Here is a 24,646-nt window from a genome sequence, read left to right as displayed (position 1 = left end):
CAGCCAGCCAAGAATCACAAATTAAAAGTAACAGATTCTAGTATGCTTTTGACTTGACAAAGAATAAATTTGACCACAAATATGATCACAATTTTAGGCACCTCTTAGCATCCATGACCTACCAGTGGATACCGGTGGACAGAACATAGTGAAAATGCAATTGAGCATATAATGAAGTGACTGAGAAGGGTCAGCTACTACAGTATTCTCAGATCACTGGAAAGAGAACAAGGAATGCACTGATAAATGTTTAAAAAAGAAGATGTGTATATTAAATTAAGTCAGGCCTCTGCAAATGGAGGACTTATTTTTTTTAAAGGTGAAAAAAAATTAAAATACCAAGAAAAAAAGAAAAGCACATGCAAGCTTTTGAGACCTGGGCATACCATTCTCAGGTTCTTTTTTCTTACTTTAACTAATTTTCTCTTTCTATCTAAATGAATAATGATACAGTTGTATTTAATATGATAAGTCAAATAGAACAGCATATCTACTGGATGCAAATAATTATTAAAAATATTATTTCCATATTTGCATTTTTATTGATATCCTAGTTGGCTTCCTCCCATATTCCATCCCTATATATTACTAAAATCACCTAAGTGTAACTTTTCAACTTGCAACTATATGAAAAATGTAAGATAGTGGTAAAAAATTACTTTAAAACAGAGGCCTTTGGGGGTAACATGGTCACCTAAATATTTTGGAGACTAAAATTTTGTTTGCAACAATTCTAGGAAAGTCCTGGTGAAAGGACCTTTCTAGAAAAGGGTTCTGGTGTCCTAACAACCCAGAGTGAACAACCGAACTAAAGTTCCTCCAACTTTCTCCTAACTCAATATCCTAGTTTGATACCCCCAGAAACCAAAGACTGGAGGAATTGGGCTGGTATGCATCTAGATCTTGCCTTGATACAGAGCTGGGAAACAGCCAGGATCATTTCCAGATAACCATTTAGCTAAAATCTCTGCTACTCTTCAGGGCAAGAAATGCTATCACAAAATGGACTTGGCTGACCAATGCTGTAACAGCAAGAACTTACTGTCCTGGCTATCAGCCTGATTAACAAGGAGTGCTTAGGAGTTACAGAACAAGAAATGCTTAGGAAGTGTTTTAACTACACTGAAAAGAAGATAAATGTACCAAACTGAACATGTCATAAGCTTATGTGCATATAAGTTCATGTATGTCTCAGTAAAATAAATAATACGTTTATAACTAGCTCAGCGTATCTGAATGACATGTTAACCTTGGAATGGAAATGAGTATTTAAGAACAAGCAGCAAACAATTTACTTGGAAAAATATACCAGACTTAAGACAGAAGACATTGCAACTTAGAACATGACACTCAGATAAATTTTATGGGCCACTTTGATACCTCTACCTTTTTATCCTTTCTACTTATTTCTCTTTCACTGCCTTCCTTTTTTGCTAGTTATTTGCTCCTGTTCCTTCTCTCCTCTTTCTACCTCAATTACTATAATACAAAATACAGTAAAGCAGATAACAAATGCAGAGCAAATAAACATACCCCCACTCATGCTACCTAATTGCTGATCCCTGTGCCATTACTCTGCATCCTCTCTGGCCTTGTTTTTAACTACATCTCTGGTACATTCCAAATGTAAAAAATTGGAAGTACAGTTATGATGATGAAACTGGTTATTAACATTAAAACAATAACTAGCAAATATCACCTGATCCATAATTTCTTCAAACTGTGGAAGTTTGTTCAATTCCACTAGGTTTAGCCATATCATGTCAAGAATCCAGCGGGATGGTTTGGGTGGGCAAGCCTGTAGATCCAAAGCAGCACCTCCTGTGGATAAAAATACTCTGATGAAGTACACATGATATTCCAGGAGTCAAGATATATTTGATATTTCTTTTTAAATTATGTTTTCTGACTTAAGTAGTTTTTTTTCTGGAACACTAATTGTACTCTTGTGTAATTAACATTTATTTCATATCAAAGGATAATTCAGTCTTCTTAATAGACCTCTCATAGTTGTTAGAAGGCTACTATTTGATCTCCTCTAAGGCTTTTCTTCGGCAAGCTGAACAACTCCCATTCTCTCAGGCTCTCATCTTAGATCACAAGTTCTCTACAGTTTGTTCTTGTAAGTTTATACTATGATACTGATTGTATTTCAAGTATTGGAAATTTTAATAATCTCTGTTTCTTTTCATTTGTGCTGAAAATATGCTAGAGATAATTTTGTATTTATTTGAAAGATAAAAATATTCCTCTGAAGACCTTCCCTTAGCCTATTTTTTATCTCACTATTCCTAAAAAAGAAAAGAAATTGAAGTGAAAGTCTTATCTTCTCAACCGCAAACTTCTACCTCTTTTCTAATGAAATACATAGCTATAATATCTAAAGAATATCATAGATATTAGCAAAGTATTCTCTTGAGATCATTGGGAAAAAAACCCCCACGCACAACAAGAAAAGAAAAAGTCTGGAGTAATGGAATCAATCGATCCTAGACCAGTACGAATTATTTTAAATAGCTGAACAGCCAGTAGGACAGTAGAGGATGTTTTACATCCTCCGATATGCCAAAGAAGAGGAAATAGAAAGGAATGCCTCTAGGATTAAGACTGAAATCCAATTTTAAACAGACAAATTTTTAACTTTTTATCATGTTTAATTTTGTATCATAATTTTTTTCTTCTTGTCTCTTTCCCTGTCCTCCACAAATTAGTTAAGGCTACTTCTTGGAAAAACTAGAGGATGGTGTTACAGTGCCCCCCAGAACTAAGATGAATTATTCATTTTATTAACTGCTATAACAATTTGGGGATCTGCTTTTTTAGTCTTGCTGACTTAAATTTACCTTCAAGTTATAGCATTAGAATATTCTGGAAGTGTCTAGTTATTAGCTTTGATGGAACACAGCAAATAGAAGGAAATTTAATTTATGTACTTTAGCAGAATGAAAGACTTAAAGTTGATAATCTCCTGAGACTGACTGAACAATGTGTTTTAGAGACCTTTTCATTTCAAATAGCAATGCTTATTTCACTGAGACATCCCCTGATAATAAGCAATGAAATCTCTTGGAAAAGAAATGGAAAGAAGAGGAATAGAGATTGATTTTCCAAATAAATCCTTTCTTCAGCTGCTGTTTGGTAACATGATGTTCATTTTGCACAAAGAACTGTTCATCCAAAGAGGAAAAATGAAGAATTCATTCATTGCATAAGATACCTAGTCCAGGACAAATTGGCTGGGTGTCTGCCTACTTCCCAATCTTATTTAATATAATGTGAATAATTAAAGAAAATGTGGTGCTATTTTGGTGTCATTTTATACACCAGAAAAATTTCTCACTATCAAATCACCTCTGCTAAAGCTTGGCAGGAAACTGCAATCGTATGTTCTAGACAAAAATTGCTAGAAGTATTTTTATTACAGATTCTCATCAGTTAAAAAGAGGTGACCACATTCTGCTTCAGATGTCCAAGGTATGTTTTCCTCTGCAAAAGAAGAATCCATGAGTTGAGAAGCCAAGAAATATGATTCCTTGCCTAATGCCTCACTAAAGCAGTCTGTTAATTTTGAAAAAATTTCCAAGCATGCCTGACACCTGTGGTAAATTGGTAGGTGGATACCGTTCTCAAGGGATAAAACCATTACGACAAACTGAAAGGCAAAACAGAAAGTGAATTTAAGGTTGTTTCCTATCCATTTGATTGCTTAAAGACAGATAATTATCTTCAAATCTGGGTTCACTACTTTGACATTAGACCTTTGCAGGATTCATTTGAACACTGTAAAATTCATACAGGTTTCATATGGACCTCCACATAAGCAATCCTGATCAGATTTTTCAGGAGAGGCACAAACCCATAGAGTACAGAGGAGGCAGACCTTGTCAGCTGGGCCACAGAAACACTTTATGTTCTCTAAAAGTTAATGTCAGGTGGTTGGCAAAAGTCAGAGAAAGCTCAAACTGAAACTGATAAAAGACTGTTTGCAGCACGTCCTCAGCTTTATGTGGAGCAATTCTGGCAACTGAGGAGATAGCTTTATTCAGCTCTATCAAAGCAGAGAAGCAAAGGATCAAAAAGGACCACCTAATTTATAAAAATAGGGATACAAATATAATACAAAAATATACAATAAACAGGTTGATGGAGAAAACCAGAACTATCATCTTGATCTCAGGATAGAACACAGGCTGGTTAAATGGCAGAGGTAGAAGTGAGACAGAGAACTGCATCTATCTTTACAGGACCACAGCAGGCGTAAGGACAGAGGCAGCTCCACAGAACTGCTGGGAGAAACAAAATAGTCAAAAAAATCATACTTCGAAATGGCATAAAAATTAAAAAAGTTGAATTAGCTCTACACATAACACAACTTTTAAAAATTACCTCTAATGAGTGTTTGGAACTCTCTGTTTTCCACATGTCCCCTCTCAAGATCAATTTTTAATGCCAGGAGGAGGGTAAAGAGGAATTTGTGGTTTTCATGCAAGCCTCTAACTGAATATGCGTGAATTTCAAAGGTAAGATGTTCAATAATATTTGAGATTCTTTTCTGAGGTACAGGAGACTTCTTAGATCTGAATCATGAAAACAAAGCACAGAGAAAGCTGTGTTAATAGCAGCAAATACATTGGAAAGGCAAACATCTGTATAGTAGGAAAAATCTGTGTCTTCCTACTTGGCTATGGATTGATCAAATAGCTTCAAGAATTGAGCCAGTGAAGTTTGATACATATTATTGACCATGCTCATTGCTGTAAGAAGAAAATACAGAATGCTTCCACGGGTAGCAACAGGTCGATATTCCTCCTGCGCAGTGTTAATCTTCACTTCAGTTTCTGCTGCCACAGACAACTTTTCAGCTATTTCAGCAGCTGTTTGCTTAGTTGTTTGCAGAACACCAATTAAGGATTCATCATCTACTAATGAACCTAAAAAGTAAAATAATGGATGTTTAGGACATTTTTATAATAATTTTTTCATTTCATATATACATAAAAAAAAAAGGGCCAAATTACAGGAAATATTAATAACAAATAGAAATTATTTACTGAATTACAGAAAGGTTTTAAAATTGAGATAAAACAGGATATATAATGCTAAAAATACATACATAAAATACATACTCATACATAGTACTTCAGTTATTTTGAAGTCTATTCACTGGTACACTCAAAGTAAAGAAGACCTAGGGTCCTAAAGGAAATGGCCATTCAACAGTATTCATGCATCTCCAGCAGTCACTGATTAATTTACTGTTACCAGATTCTTTTTCCACCTGAGATAGTAATGGATCATGTTCAGGCTCCTAATGTATTGTGAAAGACTTTCAACACCATTTTAAATTAACCCATTTTACTTTGCATTTTCAATGGGTTAAGAGTTTGCCCATGATCAGATAGATATCTTATGTCATTTGAGGGGTAGAAATCTCTCAGAAATGGATTTATTTCACAAAACTTGTTTAGATGTTAAACTTAAGTGTCTAGAATTGTATATAGCTGCATGTTATAGTACTAAATCCCTCATACCCCTCATTCTCCTACCACTGGATGTTCTCTTATTGTATCTTAGATGGATAAATCAATTTCTGTATGGAAAGGTTCTAGTGTGAATCAGTTTAATCTGCCTAATCTGAATAATCCTTTGATACAGTACCTTTGGTTGCACTTAGTTTGTAAAGAAGATTGTCTTCCAGTTCTTTCATCTTCCTCTTATTAGAAGTTACATCTTCCATGAGTTTAATTCGTTCTGCCTCTAATTCCTATTATTAAAACCCAAGAAAATGGCATGACACTTTATGAACTGCAACTATGAGGGATACTTAAAATTCAGTTCTGATTTTTCAAGTTCATGGATTGTGATTGAAGATACAGATGAAGAGTTGGTTACGGTCACAAAACTTGCAGTTTTCTGGTTTGGGTATCTAAAATGTTGCTTTAATAGCATTTTTTTTTAAGCAGTGCTTATTCAGTATCTTATGACATATCTTATCCATGAGAAATACTTGTGCTTAATTGTTTGTGTCATACTGACAGTCATATGTAGAAGAGCCTCCCGATGTATTTTTGTTATTTGGAAATGTCTATACCGAATCTGAATAAAATTTCAGAAAATGGCTGATATCTTTTACCCATTTGAACATTTTGTCTTCCCTACGTACCAAAACCTGTTGAGTGAAAAAAAAGAATAAATTAAGCATCACTATAGTTTATGTGTACTGTTAACTTACCTGTTTTTCAGTAAGTATTACTCTTCTCAGTAACTGATTCTCAAGTCCTTTCATTGTAACAGTAAAATCAATAATTGATGTTTTTGCATTAATTTCAGGCGTGAAAGCAGGATTAGGTAGCTTTGTAGTGATGTAGAGTCTAAATGAATTCATAAGATCTACTTCCTTATCACCAACTCTCACCTGTGGAGTAAGTTCAAATAATATTAAACAGAGGAAAAGGAGCTTCATTACACACAGTAATATCGACAAGAAAAAAAAATTAACCTTATTTGAAATGCCAAAGAGAGGAATTTTATTTTACAATTCAAATTTTTCAGGAAAATATCAGTCAATGACCAAACATAAAGTATATTATAAATGCAGCATTCCCCTCTAGCTAAATATAGGGGTTACTTTCACTGTGGGTTCTGATTAACAGCTTCAGAACCATGTGGTTTAGGCTTTGGGCTTCTAATTACACCTTGAATGAAGATGGTGGAAACTGCTGACCCTTGTAGAAATCATTATTCTCTTGTGTTCAAGAAAAAAGAGGAATTCCATGATCCAACAATGTAACATAAATTATTGGAGATAAATTCTATCTTTATCAAGATTAAGCAGATCTCAAAGAATTTTTCCAAAGCAATTCAAAATTTATTCAGAGTTTTCCAAAGAAATTTTTACAGAGTTAAGATATTCCAAAATGGCAGTCTAACTCAAAAGCTGCATGTGCACAAGGAAATCTGATTACTGTATATCATAATATGAATCATAGAATTGTTAGTGTTGGAAAAGATCATACAGTTCCAATTCCACTGCCATGGGGCGGTGGGGGGACATAGGTGGCTCCAACATATGAACCTCCAAGGCCACTTCAAATAACTGCTTTACAAAGGAGTAGGACCAAGCTACTCCCTTCAGCATATTTGCACTAACATTCAAAATAAAACTACTGCACAAAAATAGCAACAATTTACTTTCATTGTTATCAGCAATCTGGTCTACCCTCTCTCTCATATCCCAGGTACTTAATTAAGATTATTTGATAAAAATAAATTACATTATTATACATATATGTACATTATATACATATATATATATACACACATACACATTACAATACATTATTTAGAAATAATACACCATGTGCATTCATTTTATTTCAGAATGTTTGAAAGGGATCTGTTCTTAAGATTTGGGAGTGATTTATTTATCTATTGATGGTCAGAAAGATTCATGATTTTTCAAGGCTGGGAATAAATTGATTAAAGATTTTTGCAGTTGCCACAATCAGTGCTTCCCATTAGGAAGAGATCTTTTCAATTCTATTAATTCTGTTAAAGTGTGAAAATCAAGAGAAAATATTTCACGCGTTCAATAGGATAAAAATAATTGGTTCCAGTTTGGAATCTTCAGTGATAACTTTAGCAGTTAAACTCAAATTTTAGACTCATCAACTTACTATACAGCTGAGGCTCTGTCTCCTGTATTTTATTAGTTCTGTTTGATTCTTTACTGAATACAAAGTTTACCTGATTCAGCAGAGGTTTGGAATAATGGTAAAATACCATTTGTCACAAAACTACCTATTCCACTTCTTTTGTTTGATTACTAACTTTAAATGCAGATCCAGATTTCATGAAATTCTTTTCTAATACATTATCAAGGACTGGATCCAACTCTTCTTCTATATCTTCAATCAGGAGTGATCGGCCCAGTGAAAGACTGTCTTCTAGGTGCTGTCGGAAGTACTTGTCATTCAGAGTTGTTACCTCAAAAAGCAAATTATAAATTGGTGTAAGGGCAAAAACATTTCCTGAAAGTCTTACATGAAAATCACAGATCTAACTATGGAAACTTTTCCCGTTGTTTCTGTTAGTTGCATTTTAAAGAAAATAATATAAATGTTGACTATGCAGCAATTTATGCAGAAATACTTCTTGTGTGTACAATGAAAAGTACCATTAAAAGGCTGGCTGTAATCGAATCCTCAAAACTTCATTGTGAGAGTAATAATGTACCAAATAAAACTGGTACAGCTTTTTGTATATTGAAGATGTTAGGTGTATTTTTGAAATCAGAGACACCTAACCTTTAATTTTCTGTTCCATGTCCTGAGGACTAGATTTTCTGATTTTAGCTTTGAAGTGTTGAGAAATTCTTTCGGGAAATATGAATTCAGTCTAACAAATGAATTGCTGTTACAATATTTTGAACCCAGACTGACATTTCACGAAATGGGATTCATAAAACCTGAATAAATAAACTATATATAATTAACTAATACTAAATCCTCCAAAATTTATTGATATTCAGGATATAAGAGTTTTGTAACATTTAGGTTAAGGGTTTTAAAATGCAGATTCCCTTCTTCATGCTATATCACTTGGGAAAATTCATTTGTGATGCAAATAGTGACACATGAACTTTTTTATATTATACTTCATGAGCACACATTTTACCCTGTTGGATTAAGCTATAAAAGAGCTGTGAAGTAATGTTAGTACAGGCAAATTTTTATTGGGTTTGGTTTCAGCTGGTTGTCCTCAATTTCTTTTTGTAGCAATAACTTCAGGTATGAACGTCCTCTCAGGTTCTATCTTCTGGACTGCATCAGTTTAACTGCTTTGCTTACATTTTCAGAGCTGTAACTTATCCTGCCTTTGTCTGTAATGTTACTAATAGTTGCCCAATTTACTCTCATTTAATGATTTCATATTTTACTCTTTTCCTGTACTTATCACATCTTTGTCCTCTTTTGTGTAGGGAATATACTCACCAATTTTGAACAAAAGGCTACTTCCTTCTCTTTTATGCTTCTTGATAGATTTTGTACCAGTTATATGGTCTTGGTCTTTTTCAAGTCCTTGAGAGGGATTTACAGCTCTTGTCAAGTTTCCTGCTGATGCATCTACATAATTGTCAGTCTCCATACATGTTAAAGTTATCTCAGATTACACTGACTCAAATGCAAACCTCCTCTAAAGTAATAATGTTTGAAGGACTATAATAGAGCACGTTATTTCTTTGAAATTCTGTTTACCTGCAATTCATTATCCTGTTCTTTATTTTTAACCCATGTTTTCCCTTGAGTTTGTGGGTCTACCAAAAGCGGGTATCTAGATGCCTTAGTGACAATGATACCATTCTGAATTGAGAGATGATCTCCAGGTAGTCCTTGAAGATTCCACTCACTAATCTAAAGAACAAAGTAAAAAAAAAAAAATTAAAAAAGGTAGTTTGGAATAAAATATCACCGGAATTATCCTTCAATTACAACTGTTCTAAGAACAGGGACATCAAGCCAAAGGGGATGCATATCTAAACCTGCTGAAAAATTAATAATGTAGATGTAAAAATATTTCCAGGAATTTATTTTTATCAATCTTTTTAATTACATAGAATCATTAAAAATATATTTTAAAAGTGTAAAGATGTCAAAAGACAGCTTGACAGACAAATTAAACATTGGGATTAATTAAAAGAAAACCAAGCTAAGAGAGTTTTTGGGGATTAATATTTACTGAAGGAAACTTTAAGATTCTGGTATTGCTCTCTGTTTGATTTCTCATACATTCACATTAAATGAAAAGACTTTATGCACTCTTTTTTAAAATTGCAACCAAACCCACTGTTTTAGAAGTATCCTGGTTTTGTCTGAGACAGAGTTCTATCTCTTCCTATTAGATGGTACAGTGCTGTATTTTTTTTTTTTATTTAGTATGATAATAATGTTGATAATACTGATATTTTGGCTGCTGCTCAGTAGAGCTTACCCTAAGTCAAGGACTTTTCAGTGTCTCATGTTTTACTAGCAAGGAGGTGCACAAAAAACTGGGAGGGAGCATGGCCAGGACAGCTGACCCAAACAGGCCATAGAATGCCATGCTCAGTGAGAGAATTACCCGAAAGAGGCTTGACTGTGGTTTGAGGATGGGCTGGGTGTTGGTCAGCAGGTGGTGAGAAATTCTACTGTGCATCACTTGTTCCTCTTGGGTTGCATTATTATTATTAGTAGTAGTATCAACATTATTATTGATAAATATTTTTTCAATTATTAAATTGATCTTATCTCAGCCCAAGAAGTTTATCTTTTTTTTCCAATTTTATTTTCCAGTGGTACTTAGATGCTGATTGGGCTTAAACCACAACAAGATATGTATAACTGTGGTGATGGGCTCTCAAAATAAGGTACTCAAAAATGTGCTTACTGGGAATGGTCTAATTTTATTCGTCACTTATTTATAACTTTCTTACCTATCTAACCCATTGCTCAACACTCCAATGTTTAGTGAAAATTGCCAAGAGCATTTGGAACTACATAGCACAGCAATATTGAGAATATTGGGGATTATAGTTCTGCTCAAAGCAAGCATAATTTCTGCTAACACTTACAGAATATGCTAATAGAAATTCAACCCTCCAAGCACCAAGAACTTACTGTTGGTTGATCTACCAACATAGAAATGAGGTTCAAATCTTCAGAAAAGGGGATTTTATGAGCTTTCAACTCTGCTTCCCATAAATCTTTAAGCAAAAGATTCCTGAAGTCTTGATTAAAAGGTCCACAGTATGAAAGAAAGCCTGTGCAGAGCAGTATATCTCCCACAAGTCTAGAAAAGGAACAAAATCATAATTAAAAGGTGATTTACAAATTCAATTCCTATTGATTTAGACAACCAGCTTTTGTAATATAAGAAGATTTCAAACAAACAGTTTCTTTGTGTTTGCGAAGTATTTTTGTGGCAAAACTTAAGAGTGGTATCATATGAAAACACCACAAAACAATAAAACCCTGATGACAACTATTTCTTCTCTCATAACTGAAGCAAGAAAACTGTTTATTTCTTAAAAATATATACAATATATGCATATATACAATATATATGCAATATATATGCAATAAAATATTTATCGAGGATACAAAACTAGTTCTATTAAAACAAGTAGACCTCACCAGAAATGCCCAGTTTCCCCACAGGAAATTTTTGGTGATATAAGTGTTCTACAGAAGCTGAGCCTATCTGAAGGTTTTACTTCCCCAGTGACATTGGAATGACGTGCAGTATTAGGGGGCTGAAGAAGCAGCTGTTATACAGGCACATAACAGCACTAGTAATAATCTCTTTGGAAGTAAATTCCAAAATCAGAGGTATTGTTCTTAACTGAAATACAAGCACTCAGCACTCATGTATTCACTTATGGGAGGAAAATTCAGATTTCAGGATAGTTCATTTGATTGTGTTGCTATATTACGATTTCCAGGAAGAAAATTATGTACGACCATTAAAGCTACTAAATTGCTTACTAGCACTTCAATTTTTACATGTATTTTCTTTTTTTTTCTGTAATGAATTTGATACCTTTTAATCTGAGCCTTAAATTCCTTGCTTTGCTGAGTCCACCTAACTTTCTCTCCACTCAGTCCATCTATAAGCGCAGAGGCTGCTTGCATCTTTCTTTTGCATGCTTCTGCATCATTCTCCAAGTCCTAAAATTGAAAAAATGTCCTACATAAATTAATCATAAAATGCAAAACTTTAGAGTTACTTTATATTTTTTCATCTTCTTATATTTATTATTGCTATTTTATTTATTTAAAACTCATTCATGAGAACTCTTAAGGGCATCTATTGTGTATCATGCTCCTATTCACCGAAATAAGGGAATAGGAGAGAATATAGATTTAAATCTCTTACTTTTATACCTGAATCTCATCCATGCTATTCAAGGTAGCTGGTGAATGTGTGTTTGCAGCAAATCCTGACAGTATTGTATGTAAGTATTTTTCATAAGACTAAAATACTTTTATCTCACCATTTTCTCCTTCATTGCTGCGTCAAACTTTGCCTGCACTTTATCCAGTTCAGCTTGCTTTTCATCTAATTCCGCCTGAGCCTTATCTTTTTCTGCATTAGCTACTTTCAGGCGACCTTCCTGTTTTGCCAGATTAGCCTGCAAAGAGAAGAAATATTAAAACAACAATCATATAAGATGTGAATATAAATCAATGAACTATTTAAGCCTGCTTAGCTGGTAATAATAAGACAATAATATGTCAAAGTAACTTTTATATAAATATCAAAAACATTTAATCTGAAAACTATATCACATATGGACTGCAGATAAGATTTTTTGTTAAATAGTAATAGAGTTCCTACTATATATTGTCAACATTCCTTTAGAAAAATTTACATTTCAAGAAGCTGGTTAAGAAGGCAAAGTTTCAGATCTGTATATATTGATTAGACTAGAGGAACAATCACTCAGTCTTCTTACTTGACTCTATGTTTTATTTTCTTTTTTATTTGTACATTCTGTAGTGACCAGCAATCACAATAGGAGATTGGTCCTTTATCATGTAACAATATTGCTTTGAACCACTATAAAACAATAGTCCTAAAACAGTGAATCTTCCCGTTGCTCCTAAAGTCATATTTACAGTAAATGCAAGAAATTAATGAAATTATTTTTGAATCATTCATCTGTATTATTGTTGCTTCTGTAAATAACTCTTCTACCAGAGACAAAAATGTGCAAAATGTTTGGAATCAACTTAGGCTTTGCTCTTTTTTTTTTTAAAGTGTGCTACATTTAGGGGAAAATCTTTGTTTAGAACCAAAAATCACTGCCTTTGAGTTTCATAAACATGAAAAAGAACACCCACAATAAAGTAAAATTTACTCTTAAAAATGTTTTACTCGATTTGCTTCCTATTATTGCAACATAGCTCCTTTATTGATGTGAGCTCTGAATCTCTTCAGAAAGCCAATGTTTGGGCAAGATATCAGTCCTCCACTGCATTTAAGTTACTGTGTGAAAGCAAAGAAGGTAAAATAACTGCAAAGCTCTGTTTGCAGGGCTCTTTAGAGAAGGAATGAAGATCCTGGTACAACCTTTTGAAAACAATTATAAAGTAATTATAACATTATAAAAACAAAGACTGTAAACACCTTTCCTATACACAGTAAACCAGAGCACATAAATTTAATCTAGGCTAATTTTTTGTTCTGCATTCTGCCTAGAATCAAGAAGAGAATACATTTTTTTCTGCTCTTATCATCTTTAGCCACTAACATCACAGGCTATTATGTCTGAATAAAATTATCTATATCTATATTTGTAGAATCCTATTAAATTAAACTATACTAAATTACGTGGTAAGCAAACACAAAGCAAGAGATGTTGTATTACCTTAAGAGGCAAGACTTCTCTGTTAACACCATAAAATACCACCATGGCTTGTGTCCAAGAGAGGAGTCCTGCCACATTGCCACACACCTTTTTAGCATTCATCAGTGTATAGTCTTCCATTTCAAAGTAAGGCTGGACTAATTCTACTGTCTCATCATTGATTGTATCCCTAGCAAAGTTCTGTAGATTGCTCAAGAATGGGCCACTCATAAGCTGCAAAACCCAACATATTTATGAGTTATTTAAACATTTTACATTCAAAACCTTGTTTACAGATGACTATTTTAAAAAGTGTTCCCAAAATTCTTCTGTAAGCAAAGGTAATTCATATAGTAAATATTACAGCTGTGTTAGTCAGTTGTAAATCCTCCCACACATCTTTGATTATTTTGGAGTTTTAAGCAGGTACACTCCAGTAACTAGGTTGGAAAGTTATTGATGTACTTTCCATCTTCTATATTCCTGTGTTGACATTTTAAAAACATTTAAGAAACACCATGTAATTAAAAAAAAAGAATCAAAATAAAGCCTCAGAGATATATTTGCAACTTACCTGAAGAATGCAAAAAACTGCTTATGCATTTGGAAATGTGATTTAAATTCTGAAAAGTGAAATCATTGGGTTTAACTTCTTCTAATGAGTGTTTAAGTATTTTAAAGACAATTAATGGAAAAACTGCTTAACCCATTTTATTATGTCAGTGGAAAACAAAAGGTTTTGATGATTTCTTAGTTACTGTAAAAGCATAAATAAAAAGCAAGAGCACTATTTGTATCCAATATACATAATTTTTCATCATTTGCATGAAAAAATATCAAGGTAATAATATTGACATATTAATACACTAATAGACATAGAGAACAGAATTTAAAGAATGGTAAGAGAAGCCATGGAAATCAAGGTGTATCCTGAGAGAAGATCAAAGTCTGGGAGGAAAAAATGGCTGGCTGACCAAGGAATTTGGGCCAGGAATATTGAAACACAGAATGGGAAAAGCTACTATCTCTTAGTCATTTAATTAATCTTTCAAACAAACAAGGAGCTTGAATGGCTCAGAAAAGACTTTAAATGTGAAGATACAAGTTCTCAAAGAGGGCTTTTCCAGAATGTCTTTAGCTTATGTATGGTTAGCATGACTGGTTTGATTTCTTTATTTGCTATCAGGCCATGTGCTAGGAACAGGGCAAAGAAACTCTAAAGCTCCTACTGCAAAAGTCTCCAAGCAATTCACCTGCTATTTCTACCAGATAAACTTCATCTATACACTATCTATGTCCATCTTAAAACTATATGTTTGCCTTTTTACAAAATTCTGTCGTGTTTTCGGTAAACAGCGTAAGTTCTCTGATATGCAAATTCTATTTCTGATGTTTAAGAAACACCGTTTGAAAACTCTACTTACTTTTAATGATTCCGCCCACGATGGCTTGCAGCAAGGCTTTTCTGGATCCAGGGTGACTGCATCCAGTTTCTTTTGGAATAGTAGCAGACAACAGTCCATGATCCTCATAATCAGGTGAGGAGGTTTTGCAAGTTTTCTAACAGTAGCAATATCCTCTGGCTTGATAGTCTATTTGAAGAAAGATGTAGCAGAATACTTCATCAATACCATTATTCTGTTTTCCTATTCAATATCTTGATTTTAATGTTTGTTTGCAATGCTTTTCTCTGAAGTAAATTTGTACTAAGTACATACCAAAAAAAGCAAGAAACTTGGCTTAGTTTAACAAACTTCATAAGTTCATGAAACTTTAATAATTGTAATGAATATTAGACAAGATTATCTTCCCAGTACTGAAGACATCACTCAAAAATAAAATTTACATACAGCAACATTAACTTAACTCATCAGTCTAAGTTTTTGAAGAAAAGTACATTGTAAAATCAGTTTCCTTGATAAAATAGTATTTCAGATTTTTGAGTGATATTATCATTTATTCTGAGATGGATTTGGTTATTTGTGTTGAGTTTTAAATTATTATAAGTATGAGATACCATTTTTAACTTAATTTCCTAGAAGCATCACTGTCACACTTTGCTTAGTTTAACCATTACAAAATTAATAAATTATTAAAAAAAATAAAAAATAATATATTAATTTGTGTATAAAAATACAGGGATAGCACTACCTGTCTAGAAGGAGTAGTTACAGACACATTACAGAAGAAACCATTCTATAAGTCCACACATTTTATAAGTGAACTTTGCAACCATTTTTGGAAGTTTCATTCATCTCATTATCTAAATGACAATGTAAGAGCAAACATTGCTCCTTTTTTTTGCTTTTTCCACTCAATCATTTCTGTCACATAAATTCTGGTAACTGGAACAGAAGGCCTTAAGGATATAATACATCATTGATTTCTGATTCCAGAGTTCTGTACTGTTTAACTTTTCAGGGCAGAATAATGAAATTATGTACTACAGCAATGCCTCCAAGTTTCTGAACCCTGATTCTGATCCTGAATACCCCTTGTTTCCTGTTTCTCTCAAAATAAAATGTGTTTTTTTCGTGAAGAGACAGCCTTTTAATTGTCTTAAAAGACAGGTAAAACTACTTAAGTGTAAATTAAAAACATTCTGTTAGCACAAGGAGTATTCTCTTGAATTCAGAGTAACAGATACTCTAAAGGCATCTGTAGCTTTTGGAAAGATTTACACCTTCATAATGATCAATTATTAGGGTGGAAGCAAAAAATAATACAAAATAGTTTCTATGTGTTTAAGGTAAAATGTGAGTGCCATAAATATTCCTGAGAGACATGTCCACCAACAGTGAAGAGCTGATGACAGCAGTCAAAACCAAGTGACAAATCTATGTTGGTGGCTCCAGCCTTTCACTGGTGATGCAAATAGTACTATACTAATAACAATGTAAGACTTATTCACTTTCAGTGCTTCTTCTGCTGCTTCTAATGCTGGTTTAGCTGCCTCCAATTTTTTCTCTGCTTCCTGTTTTTCCAAATCAATTGCATCTACGATTTTTTGTGCTTTATCTTTCACACCCTGGACTTCCTGTTTTATTTTAGATGCAGCTTCAGCACTTTCTTTGACTTCTTCCAGTACCTGTAATTGATAATAAAGACAAAAAATGCATAAATCAAAATGGTAGAACAAGTGATTATCAGACACAAGATAAAACAGGTATATAACAGCTACTAAAAATATAAAGCTAACCCTAACTAACTACAGCTAACTATATACGGTATCATATGACTATGGAATAAAAATTAAATGTGAGAAGTTTAATTTCATCCCTTTCTATTATATATTTCTCTCACAAGATTAAAGGCCTTGAGGAATGCAGGCAGTCCCTTAGCAATCACCAGCCAAAAGTTTGCTCTCTATATTAAATATGTACCATCATAGCATTATGGTATCTTCCAGAAAACAGAAGGTCTATATTAATCCATTCCCTAGCACACCTTTCCAAAGAGTAATTTTGGCAACCAGATTTCTACCAGACCACAAATCCCACGAACACACGGATACCTTGTTAATGGAAAAGATAAAATCTGAAACTGAAGTGTGATGAACATTTTTCTAAGAAATTTTGAAATAGTAAAGGCCATTGTCATGTTAACTTCTTATCTGCTAGTAAGTGCACATATAACCCCAAATTTAACAAATGTTAATCAAGCACACGCACACACAAAAAAAAGCCATGGAAAAAAAGGGAACATGATACTTATATGAGTGGGTAAGAAATGGTAGAAGAACAAGGAAAGCACTCAATCTCTGTTGGTTGAGTGAGGTGAGGCAGTCTTAAAGTGCCTCACTTTCAGAAGCAAATGCTGAATCAACAGGCTACAGAGAGAGGACTGAAGCCATAGAGAGAAGACTGAAGCCTCATTTTAGACAACAAGACAAATTTTTTGGATTGTGCAAATTATGAGAAAATTCTGCAGTAGCATTTTACCCCACTCTATGTTCTGATACTACTTAACACTCAAGTACTTACTTTATCTGCCTTAGCAGATGTCACAGCCAGTTCCTTCTCCTTAACAGCCAACTCCTTAGAGAGTTTAGCAACAGATTCACTGGCCTCCATTAGCTTGGAAAGACCTATTAAGAAAAAGACAAAATTCAGAAAAATTGAAATATCTTTTTTTCCTAGTTAGATAATACAATCTAGCTCCAGATCTCACATGCCTTGTACCTTGTGTTCTCATTTAACTTTATGCAAATTTAAATTTATGTCTCATTTAATTTATATAAAGGAGAGAAAGTCTGTGTAAGCTGTCATATTATCATGATTGTGATTATATTTTATATTGTGTCTATTTATGTCCTATGGATATAAATTTTTTCACAGGCACAAAATTATTATAAACAACCTTAATTCTCTAAAGGAGAAATCCATACTACTTAGTTTTAGTTTGCTATAGCTATAAACAGTACCCAAAATTTTATAGCTGGGATATTACCTGCAATAAAATATGCTTATGCTCATATAGACTTCTTTAAAAAAAAAAAAAGAGGGGGCTATGTCAAGGATATGTTGTGTCATAAAGTCACGGGGCAATCAGAAAATCCAAATGATACTTCATTTGTGTCATTGAATGAAGAAATGACATAAGGACCCATGACTGCCTTCTAATAGGCAGTTCATTCTAGAAAGATGTAGGAAGAAGTGAAGTCAAAAGTGGACCCAAAGATCACAGCAAGATTATGATCTCCAGCTCCTGAATATTGATTTTACCCTCTCCTAGTGACAGAGAGTGTAGAAAAGCACATATGTGCTTAGGGCCAGTCTCATCATAGCTCTTATATGTGCTGAAGAAACCATCCATAGAGGCCACTCAGCCTAACAGTTCATAGAATTGAGTCCAACTCCTGGCCCTGCACAGGACACCCCAAGAATCACACCATGTGTCTGGGAGCATTCAGAAAGAGATGAGTTTGGTCCCTCTATAATTATTATATATTCAATCTTTCCCATACATTCATAGATTCTTTTTTTCTCTTCTCTCTTGCTCACAGACTTGTGCAAAGATATTTTGGCTATTCCTGAGCTCCACATTGCATGCTGAAACTTCTCCTCACCCTTTTCTTTATCACTGAATCTTTAAGTCATACAAGTTGCCTGGAAGCAATTCCCCTTATTGCCCTCTCTCCCTAAGGGCTTGAGTCAGCACACACTTGCATTTACACTTTTGATGTGCACTGTTTTTCTGTGATGGCTCACCAATTTTCTGCTACCGCATTTCACACACACATGCAGTCTCTTCCAGTATATCTCTTGTTCTTCTGAAACAGCTGCCTCATGATTAGGCTACTGCAATTCTTCAGAATCACAGAATCATCAAGGTTGGAAGAGACCTTCAATATCATCTTGTTCAACTGCCAACCCAGCACCACCATAATCACCCCTAAACCATGTTCCCAACTGTCGTGTCCTCTTGAACACTTCCAAAGACAGTGAATCCATCACCTCCCTGGGCAACTTATTCTAATGCCTAACCACTCTTTCAGTGAAAAAATATTTTCTAATTTCTAATCTGAATCTCTCCTGCCACAGCTTATGGCCATTTCCTTTCATACTTTTACTTGACACATGGCAGAAGAGACCAAACCCCACCTCACTGCAGTCTCCTTTTGAGTAGCTGTAGAGAGAAATGAGGGCCACCTTAAGTCTCCTTTTCTCCAGACTCAATAACCCCAGCTCCTCAGCTGCTCTTCATAGGATATGTGTCCTAGTTACAGGGGCCAGGACCAGTTTATCACTATGTGGGTATAACAAAAACTGTGTATTCTACACCCTCTATGCTATTTCTGATGGACTGTTAATAAATGGATCATTTGCAGCAGCTGCCCAGGGCACACCTGACACTTTTCTAGAAATAAGTATTGATTGAGATATTTCTTAGAATTTTCCCATTTTACAAGAAACTTGAATTGGCCCAGACATCTTTACATACAGGACAAACATTTCAACAAGGAGATGAAAAGAGCGACACTATCTCAGCTGAGCTTAATAGCGTTAAATTGAAATCCCATATCAGGATATTTTAACAAACTGAAACAACTGTCAAGGCTGATATTTTTAACCTTCGAATTCTTTTTTGGACATTAGATGAAGAAGACTAAGGATTAAAAGATGGATGTGTGAGATGGTAGCTAAATAATTTACAGTAAATTTTTTGAGAATATTCCTTAGGATGCAGTTAACAGTGGAGCACATTTGTAGTCAGTGATGACCAGTGGTTTTGTTCTTTTGTAATACATTTTATCTGTGCAAGTGAAGCTAATTAGAATATTTTTTAACTGGCAAGAGTATTGCCTATAAGCTGAGACATGGTTTTCTAAGCATCAGTGATATACAGATGCTGCAGTAGAACATATACATGTACATGTTCACATGCACACGATCATTTTGTTTTGAAGACCACATAGGAAACTTGTGATGACATGTCAGAGGCTACTAAAAACTACATGACATTTTGTTGACAGTGCTGAAGCTACTTAGATTACTACTTTTGCGTTATTTTTGGAAATAGAAAAACTGTAGAAAGAATACAAAAAACCCAAAATGAAACCCACCATCTGAAATCTTCAAGGTTCTCAGACTTTTACCCTATCTCAAAGAGGACTGATAATAAGTCCTGATTTCAGAAACTGGCAAGAGACCCCTAGAGGAAAATTTACATAATGTGAAAATAGATCATTTGAGATCATACATGGAAATATACGCTTACCAGTTTGCATGCGTTCAGCCTGTTCACTAATACTCTCTAACTTTTCAGTATAAACTTCTTTGTAGCCATTGACAAAAGAGAGATAAGATTTAGGTGTTACATAAGCTCTTCGTCGATACCTAAACCAAAGAATATTGCCAACGTCAACTTCGCACTTTTTTTTGATATGTACATATGATTAATTCCAATGGAAGAGGAAATTATATAAATCAAGTCTCAGTTCATTCAAAAACTTCTTCATAATGCAAATCCTTACTACCAATTACATTGTTTTTATCCACATAAGCAATATTAAAGATTGTTGGATAGTGGGAATGAAGATAAAGACTTTGCAACATAATAATTCTTTTTCATGTCCTTAGGATATATTGATATAACACATTAAATTTTTATTAGTCTTAAAATTCACTTACAGATACATATAACACAATGAGTTCAAAAAACACTATCATGAGCAACATATTTGGGATTAATTATTGCATTTGTAGAAAATATTACCTTTGGAAATAATTCTCACAGCTTTCTGAAACTATATCATGAAAGACACCCATGGTTTCCACTATTTCCGTTCTAACTGATGGAGAGCAGACTATATTAAATTCTGAAAGAAAATAACTGGATACAGCTACAAGAGCTTCCTTGGGCCATCGACTGAACCAATCCATGGTGCACCCTGATATCAGACCAGGAAATTTCAAAGAACGTGCACGGAACTTCTCACCAACCTGAAGAGAGTATCACTGTTAATTTACAATACCATTCTTAATCTAAGGTCAATCAAACTGTTTAATTTGTACAAACAACTAAGTAGTATATTTTTTCGACTATTTTCTGCTTAAAACACCATGAATTTTTTTTTCTTTTCTAATGGTATTTTGCTACATTTTCAACATTCAATATTTTCTGAAATTTGAAGAAAGAAGTTCATGACAAATGTATATGTTTTAATATTTTGAAATGTCAAATACTTCATTTTAATTTCCAACAAAATATTGTTTTCAAGTAACAAGCAAGGATTTCAAAAAGATACATTCATTGATATGTATTAAGAAAGAATATTGCAGGGAAATAAAATAATAATACTTGAATGCATAAGGAATTATTTAATTTTTAACTATTTTGATGTTAAGTTCTGACAACTTTACTATTATTTTTATTATCTCAGCAATTACAACTGGACTTCGGTAATCTTATTATGCATCTTAAAACTTCCTTAAAAATATAAAACTTGACTAATCCTCTCACACCATATGGGACAGTTTAATAATGGAAGTAAGGAAAAGAAATACAAAGAAAAAACTTACTGGAGAAAAGCAGAGGACAACATGCAAATTCCTCTTTGCTCGAGTTAAAAAATATTCATAAAGATTATCAAAGGTAGGAGGATGCCGAGGCATCTCTTTTTTCATCACGGCTATTAATGCTTGGGTGATTTCATCCAATTCATCCCGAGGAAATAAATTAGAAATCTTTTTATAAAATAAAAATTGATAAAATTAATTGCATGGATGTAATTATTATAGAACTTATAAATATTTTTCTGTTTATATGTGTATATCTCTCTCTGCACATACACAATTTAGACTAAAAACCAAATTCTTCCTTGATTTAGACTTACGTAACTCAATTAAAATTAGGAAGTCTAACTCTGGAAGAGTATAGATCTTGACAGGCAACCGAATCATCATTCATCATGTACTTTTATATTGTCCTGGCTTACATTGAAATAGAGATAAAGGGAATATATACCCAGAGTACTCCCTGTTTTAGAAGTTGAAATATTTTAATCATTCTCGAGTCTACAGCTTATTACCAAAATAAGTAAGCTAGTGAGAACAAATTTTACAGTTTCCTGCTTCCAAAGTACATTGCCTGTCAAGTTGAGACTCTTACCTCGCCTGAAGACAGCAGATTATTTACATATTCCAAAAATGACTCCTCTTTTATTTCATTATCAGTGAAAATAAAAGTGATGCCTTGTCCATCTAGTCCAGCTGTTCTATACAACAATTTTAGATCATCTGCCAGATTGGTAACATTATAGGATCTAGGAGCAATAAGGAATATTACCTCTCAATTAAAAACAACTCATAATACTGCTGTTTTTTGGAATATAGTATTTTATAAATGATAATGCAAACATCTTCTGTAAAAATACATATTTTGGCACAGGAATAGCTAACACATTGTCCACCCTTTTCAAGTCAGACTAAATCCAATGTTGTATACAAATCAGACAAGAATTTATTGGGAATAAAAAAACCAAAACACCAAAACGCCCCCCCCAAACCCCTCCACAATACCATAAATGTGATTTATATATTTCTTGCATTTCCTACCTGGTTAAAGTGATCTGAAATATTTTATAGCCAGCAATGAAGGAGGCCAACTTTGCAAGACTTTGTTTTCCAGAACCACCAACTCCAACAAGTAAAGCATTTCCATATGCTGTTCGGATAATCCGGGAAATCTATATAGGAAACAATGAAAGAAAATATCGCTAATAATTTTAAATTTAAATATTAATTAGTAGAATTAAAAATCTATTATGCTTTACATTTAATTTCCCATATTACAATGTAAAGATTATTAAAAGGATACTTGCAGAAAATTTTTCCTCTCAAAAGAATATTTGTAAATTCTTTAGGAATTTTGTGTAACTAATGAAGAAGATGCATATAAGAATATAGGATAGTTATGATCAGCTACACATAGGATTTAAATACATAAATACATTTAGAGCTCCATTTTATGTTGAAGGCATCTTCCTGAATGTATTTAGAAATATCAACAAAAAACTTTAGCTAGAAGAACAAACATAATACATTCCTAATTTTAGGAATCTGAAAGACTTGGACAGAGTTAAACTATCCTTTAGTATTACCTTCTATTTTATCTACCTGCAACATTTCCTTTGTGATAGTTTTCTTACCAAGTCTCTCTGATACAAAAGTTGGATTAAAAATTTACTGTCTTACTGCTTTTTCACACATGTCCTCTATATACATCATATCTTCTTTAGTTTTATTATATGTTAGTGCACTATTACTTTTCAGATTCTTCATTATGCTTTGGTCCTCATGTAAATTATGCATGAAATGCAAAAGATTGGCATCTACATCGAGCCTTTGAACTATAATAATTTTTTCCTTCTAAGAAATTTTGGCTTAATGCACAGTTTCCTCTAAGCCTATCCAGATAACTATATTAAAGAAGTCTCAAAATGAAATTATGTGGGTGACTAAATTTATTGTCACTTTAGCACAAAGAAACCCTGCTCTCACTAACTGCATCAGAGACTTCCAAGGTCTTCTGAAATTCACCTAGCATCACATGAACTATATTTAAAAAGAAAATCATTTACTTCTGTTTAAATGCAAAACAAACACTCATCTACTTCCTTTGAGGTCAGCTAGAAAAGAACAAAACATCTCCATCTGGTTTTGTTTCAGAGCAACTTTTAAATGTCTTTCAGTAAACAGATCATCCAAACTAATTCCTGAGATAACTAACACAACTTCTTAAACCTGAGACACAGTGCTTCAAACAAATCTCATACTTTGTCTTTATTTTCCCCCATGAATTAGATTCTGACTTCAGATGAATTTCTTTCTTATATATTCCTTTCTGCATAGGGGTACAAATGATTGTAAATTGAGAACCATACTCTACCCTAAATTCTACCCTACACACTGATTCTACTGCAGCCTTGATTTATATTTCTTTTCATGCCTCCCACCCAGTCAGATTCTAACTCATGTTGTTTTGGTCACCTGTCAGGTGAACCTTTGAACTGTTGTCTGAATTCTAAATTATTAAAAATCATTCCATATACAAAATATAAATGAAAGTCTTTATGAGCTCACCTTTCCTATCAAGGAAAATCTTCATACCTCTGAATACGTGGAAGGTTCAACAAATATATTAAAGAAGGAATTTATTATAAAACATGTATACAGGTAAATGATTGTAGCTCTTTCCTAATTCTTGAAAATGACTAGGCAAAAAATGGCAAGAAGGTTTGGGGATAAGAGTAGCTTTCCAGAATGTGCCCTCTAAGCATAGCTTGCTTAAATCAGGACACTGTTGCGATATTTAAACTAATAAAAAAGTAACAATACAAAACCTTTACAAGATGGGTCATTGCATCCTTGAAAAACACCAAGTCAAGAAATGATCCTCTAATATTTTCATTGTATTGTCCCTGATACGCCCGCAATTTTTGACAAAGAAATTCAAAGCTTGGAACCTGAAAACAAACAAAAAACCAAAATCAGTAACAACACTAGTATGACCCTTCACAATTTTAAAACTGTACTATTTTTACACAAACTTCAGTTTATACATTGGCCAGTGTAATGATATTATCTTGCTAATTCACTGTAAAGATTGTAATTGTGTTTAAGCAGAAATGTTTTGCTAATGGTGAAAAAAAAAAGAAGCACAGAGAATAGGAATGAATAAAACACACTTATATGGCATTACTAACTCTAACATCACTAAAATAATTTATTGCATACTAACCAGAAAAATCTAGAT

At 33.5% G+C, this 24,646-nt stretch overlaps 1 protein-coding gene across 3 annotated transcripts in view; it reads right to left on the bottom strand.

The window, feature by feature from the left end:
* The window catches only part of DNAH8 (dynein axonemal heavy chain 8), a 125,778-nt gene that overhangs the window by 21,984 nt on the left and 79,148 nt on the right, over nucleotides 1–24,646 (bottom strand). For all 3 annotated transcript variants that reach the window (XM_051783440.1, XM_051783439.1, XM_051783442.1), the window contains 20 exons: nucleotides 24,234–24,356; nucleotides 22,447–22,577; nucleotides 22,001–22,154; nucleotides 21,412–21,576; nucleotides 20,606–20,832; nucleotides 20,108–20,226; nucleotides 17,371–17,474; nucleotides 16,299–16,475; nucleotides 14,812–14,979; nucleotides 13,409–13,621; nucleotides 12,032–12,169; nucleotides 11,578–11,705; nucleotides 10,656–10,827; nucleotides 9,258–9,413; nucleotides 7,831–7,986; nucleotides 6,233–6,415; nucleotides 5,659–5,764; nucleotides 4,679–4,931; nucleotides 4,387–4,577; nucleotides 1,700–1,821 (listed from right to left, as the gene is read on the bottom strand). In XM_051783440.1, coding sequence (XP_051639400.1) covers nucleotides 1,700–1,821; nucleotides 4,387–4,577; nucleotides 4,679–4,931; nucleotides 5,659–5,764; nucleotides 6,233–6,415; nucleotides 7,831–7,986; nucleotides 9,258–9,413; nucleotides 10,656–10,827; nucleotides 11,578–11,705; nucleotides 12,032–12,169; nucleotides 13,409–13,621; nucleotides 14,812–14,979; nucleotides 16,299–16,475; nucleotides 17,371–17,474; nucleotides 20,108–20,226; nucleotides 20,606–20,832; nucleotides 21,412–21,576; nucleotides 22,001–22,154; nucleotides 22,447–22,577; nucleotides 24,234–24,356 — 3,186 coding nt within the window. The remainder of the gene's footprint in view (nucleotides 1–1,699; nucleotides 1,822–4,386; nucleotides 4,578–4,678; nucleotides 4,932–5,658; nucleotides 5,765–6,232; nucleotides 6,416–7,830; nucleotides 7,987–9,257; nucleotides 9,414–10,655; nucleotides 10,828–11,577; nucleotides 11,706–12,031; nucleotides 12,170–13,408; nucleotides 13,622–14,811; nucleotides 14,980–16,298; nucleotides 16,476–17,370; nucleotides 17,475–20,107; nucleotides 20,227–20,605; nucleotides 20,833–21,411; nucleotides 21,577–22,000; nucleotides 22,155–22,446; nucleotides 22,578–24,233; nucleotides 24,357–24,646) is intronic.

This window comes from Manacus candei, unplaced genomic scaffold (genome assembly GCF_025592945.1).
Source record: "Manacus candei isolate 608988 ecotype Guabito, Panama unplaced genomic scaffold, ASM2559294v1 h1tg000017l, whole genome shotgun sequence".
NCBI classification, from domain to species: domain Eukaryota; kingdom Metazoa; phylum Chordata; class Aves; order Passeriformes; family Pipridae; genus Manacus; species Manacus candei.
Note: the sequence above shows the minus strand (reverse complement) of the source record. Positions and strands in the feature narration are given on the sequence as shown.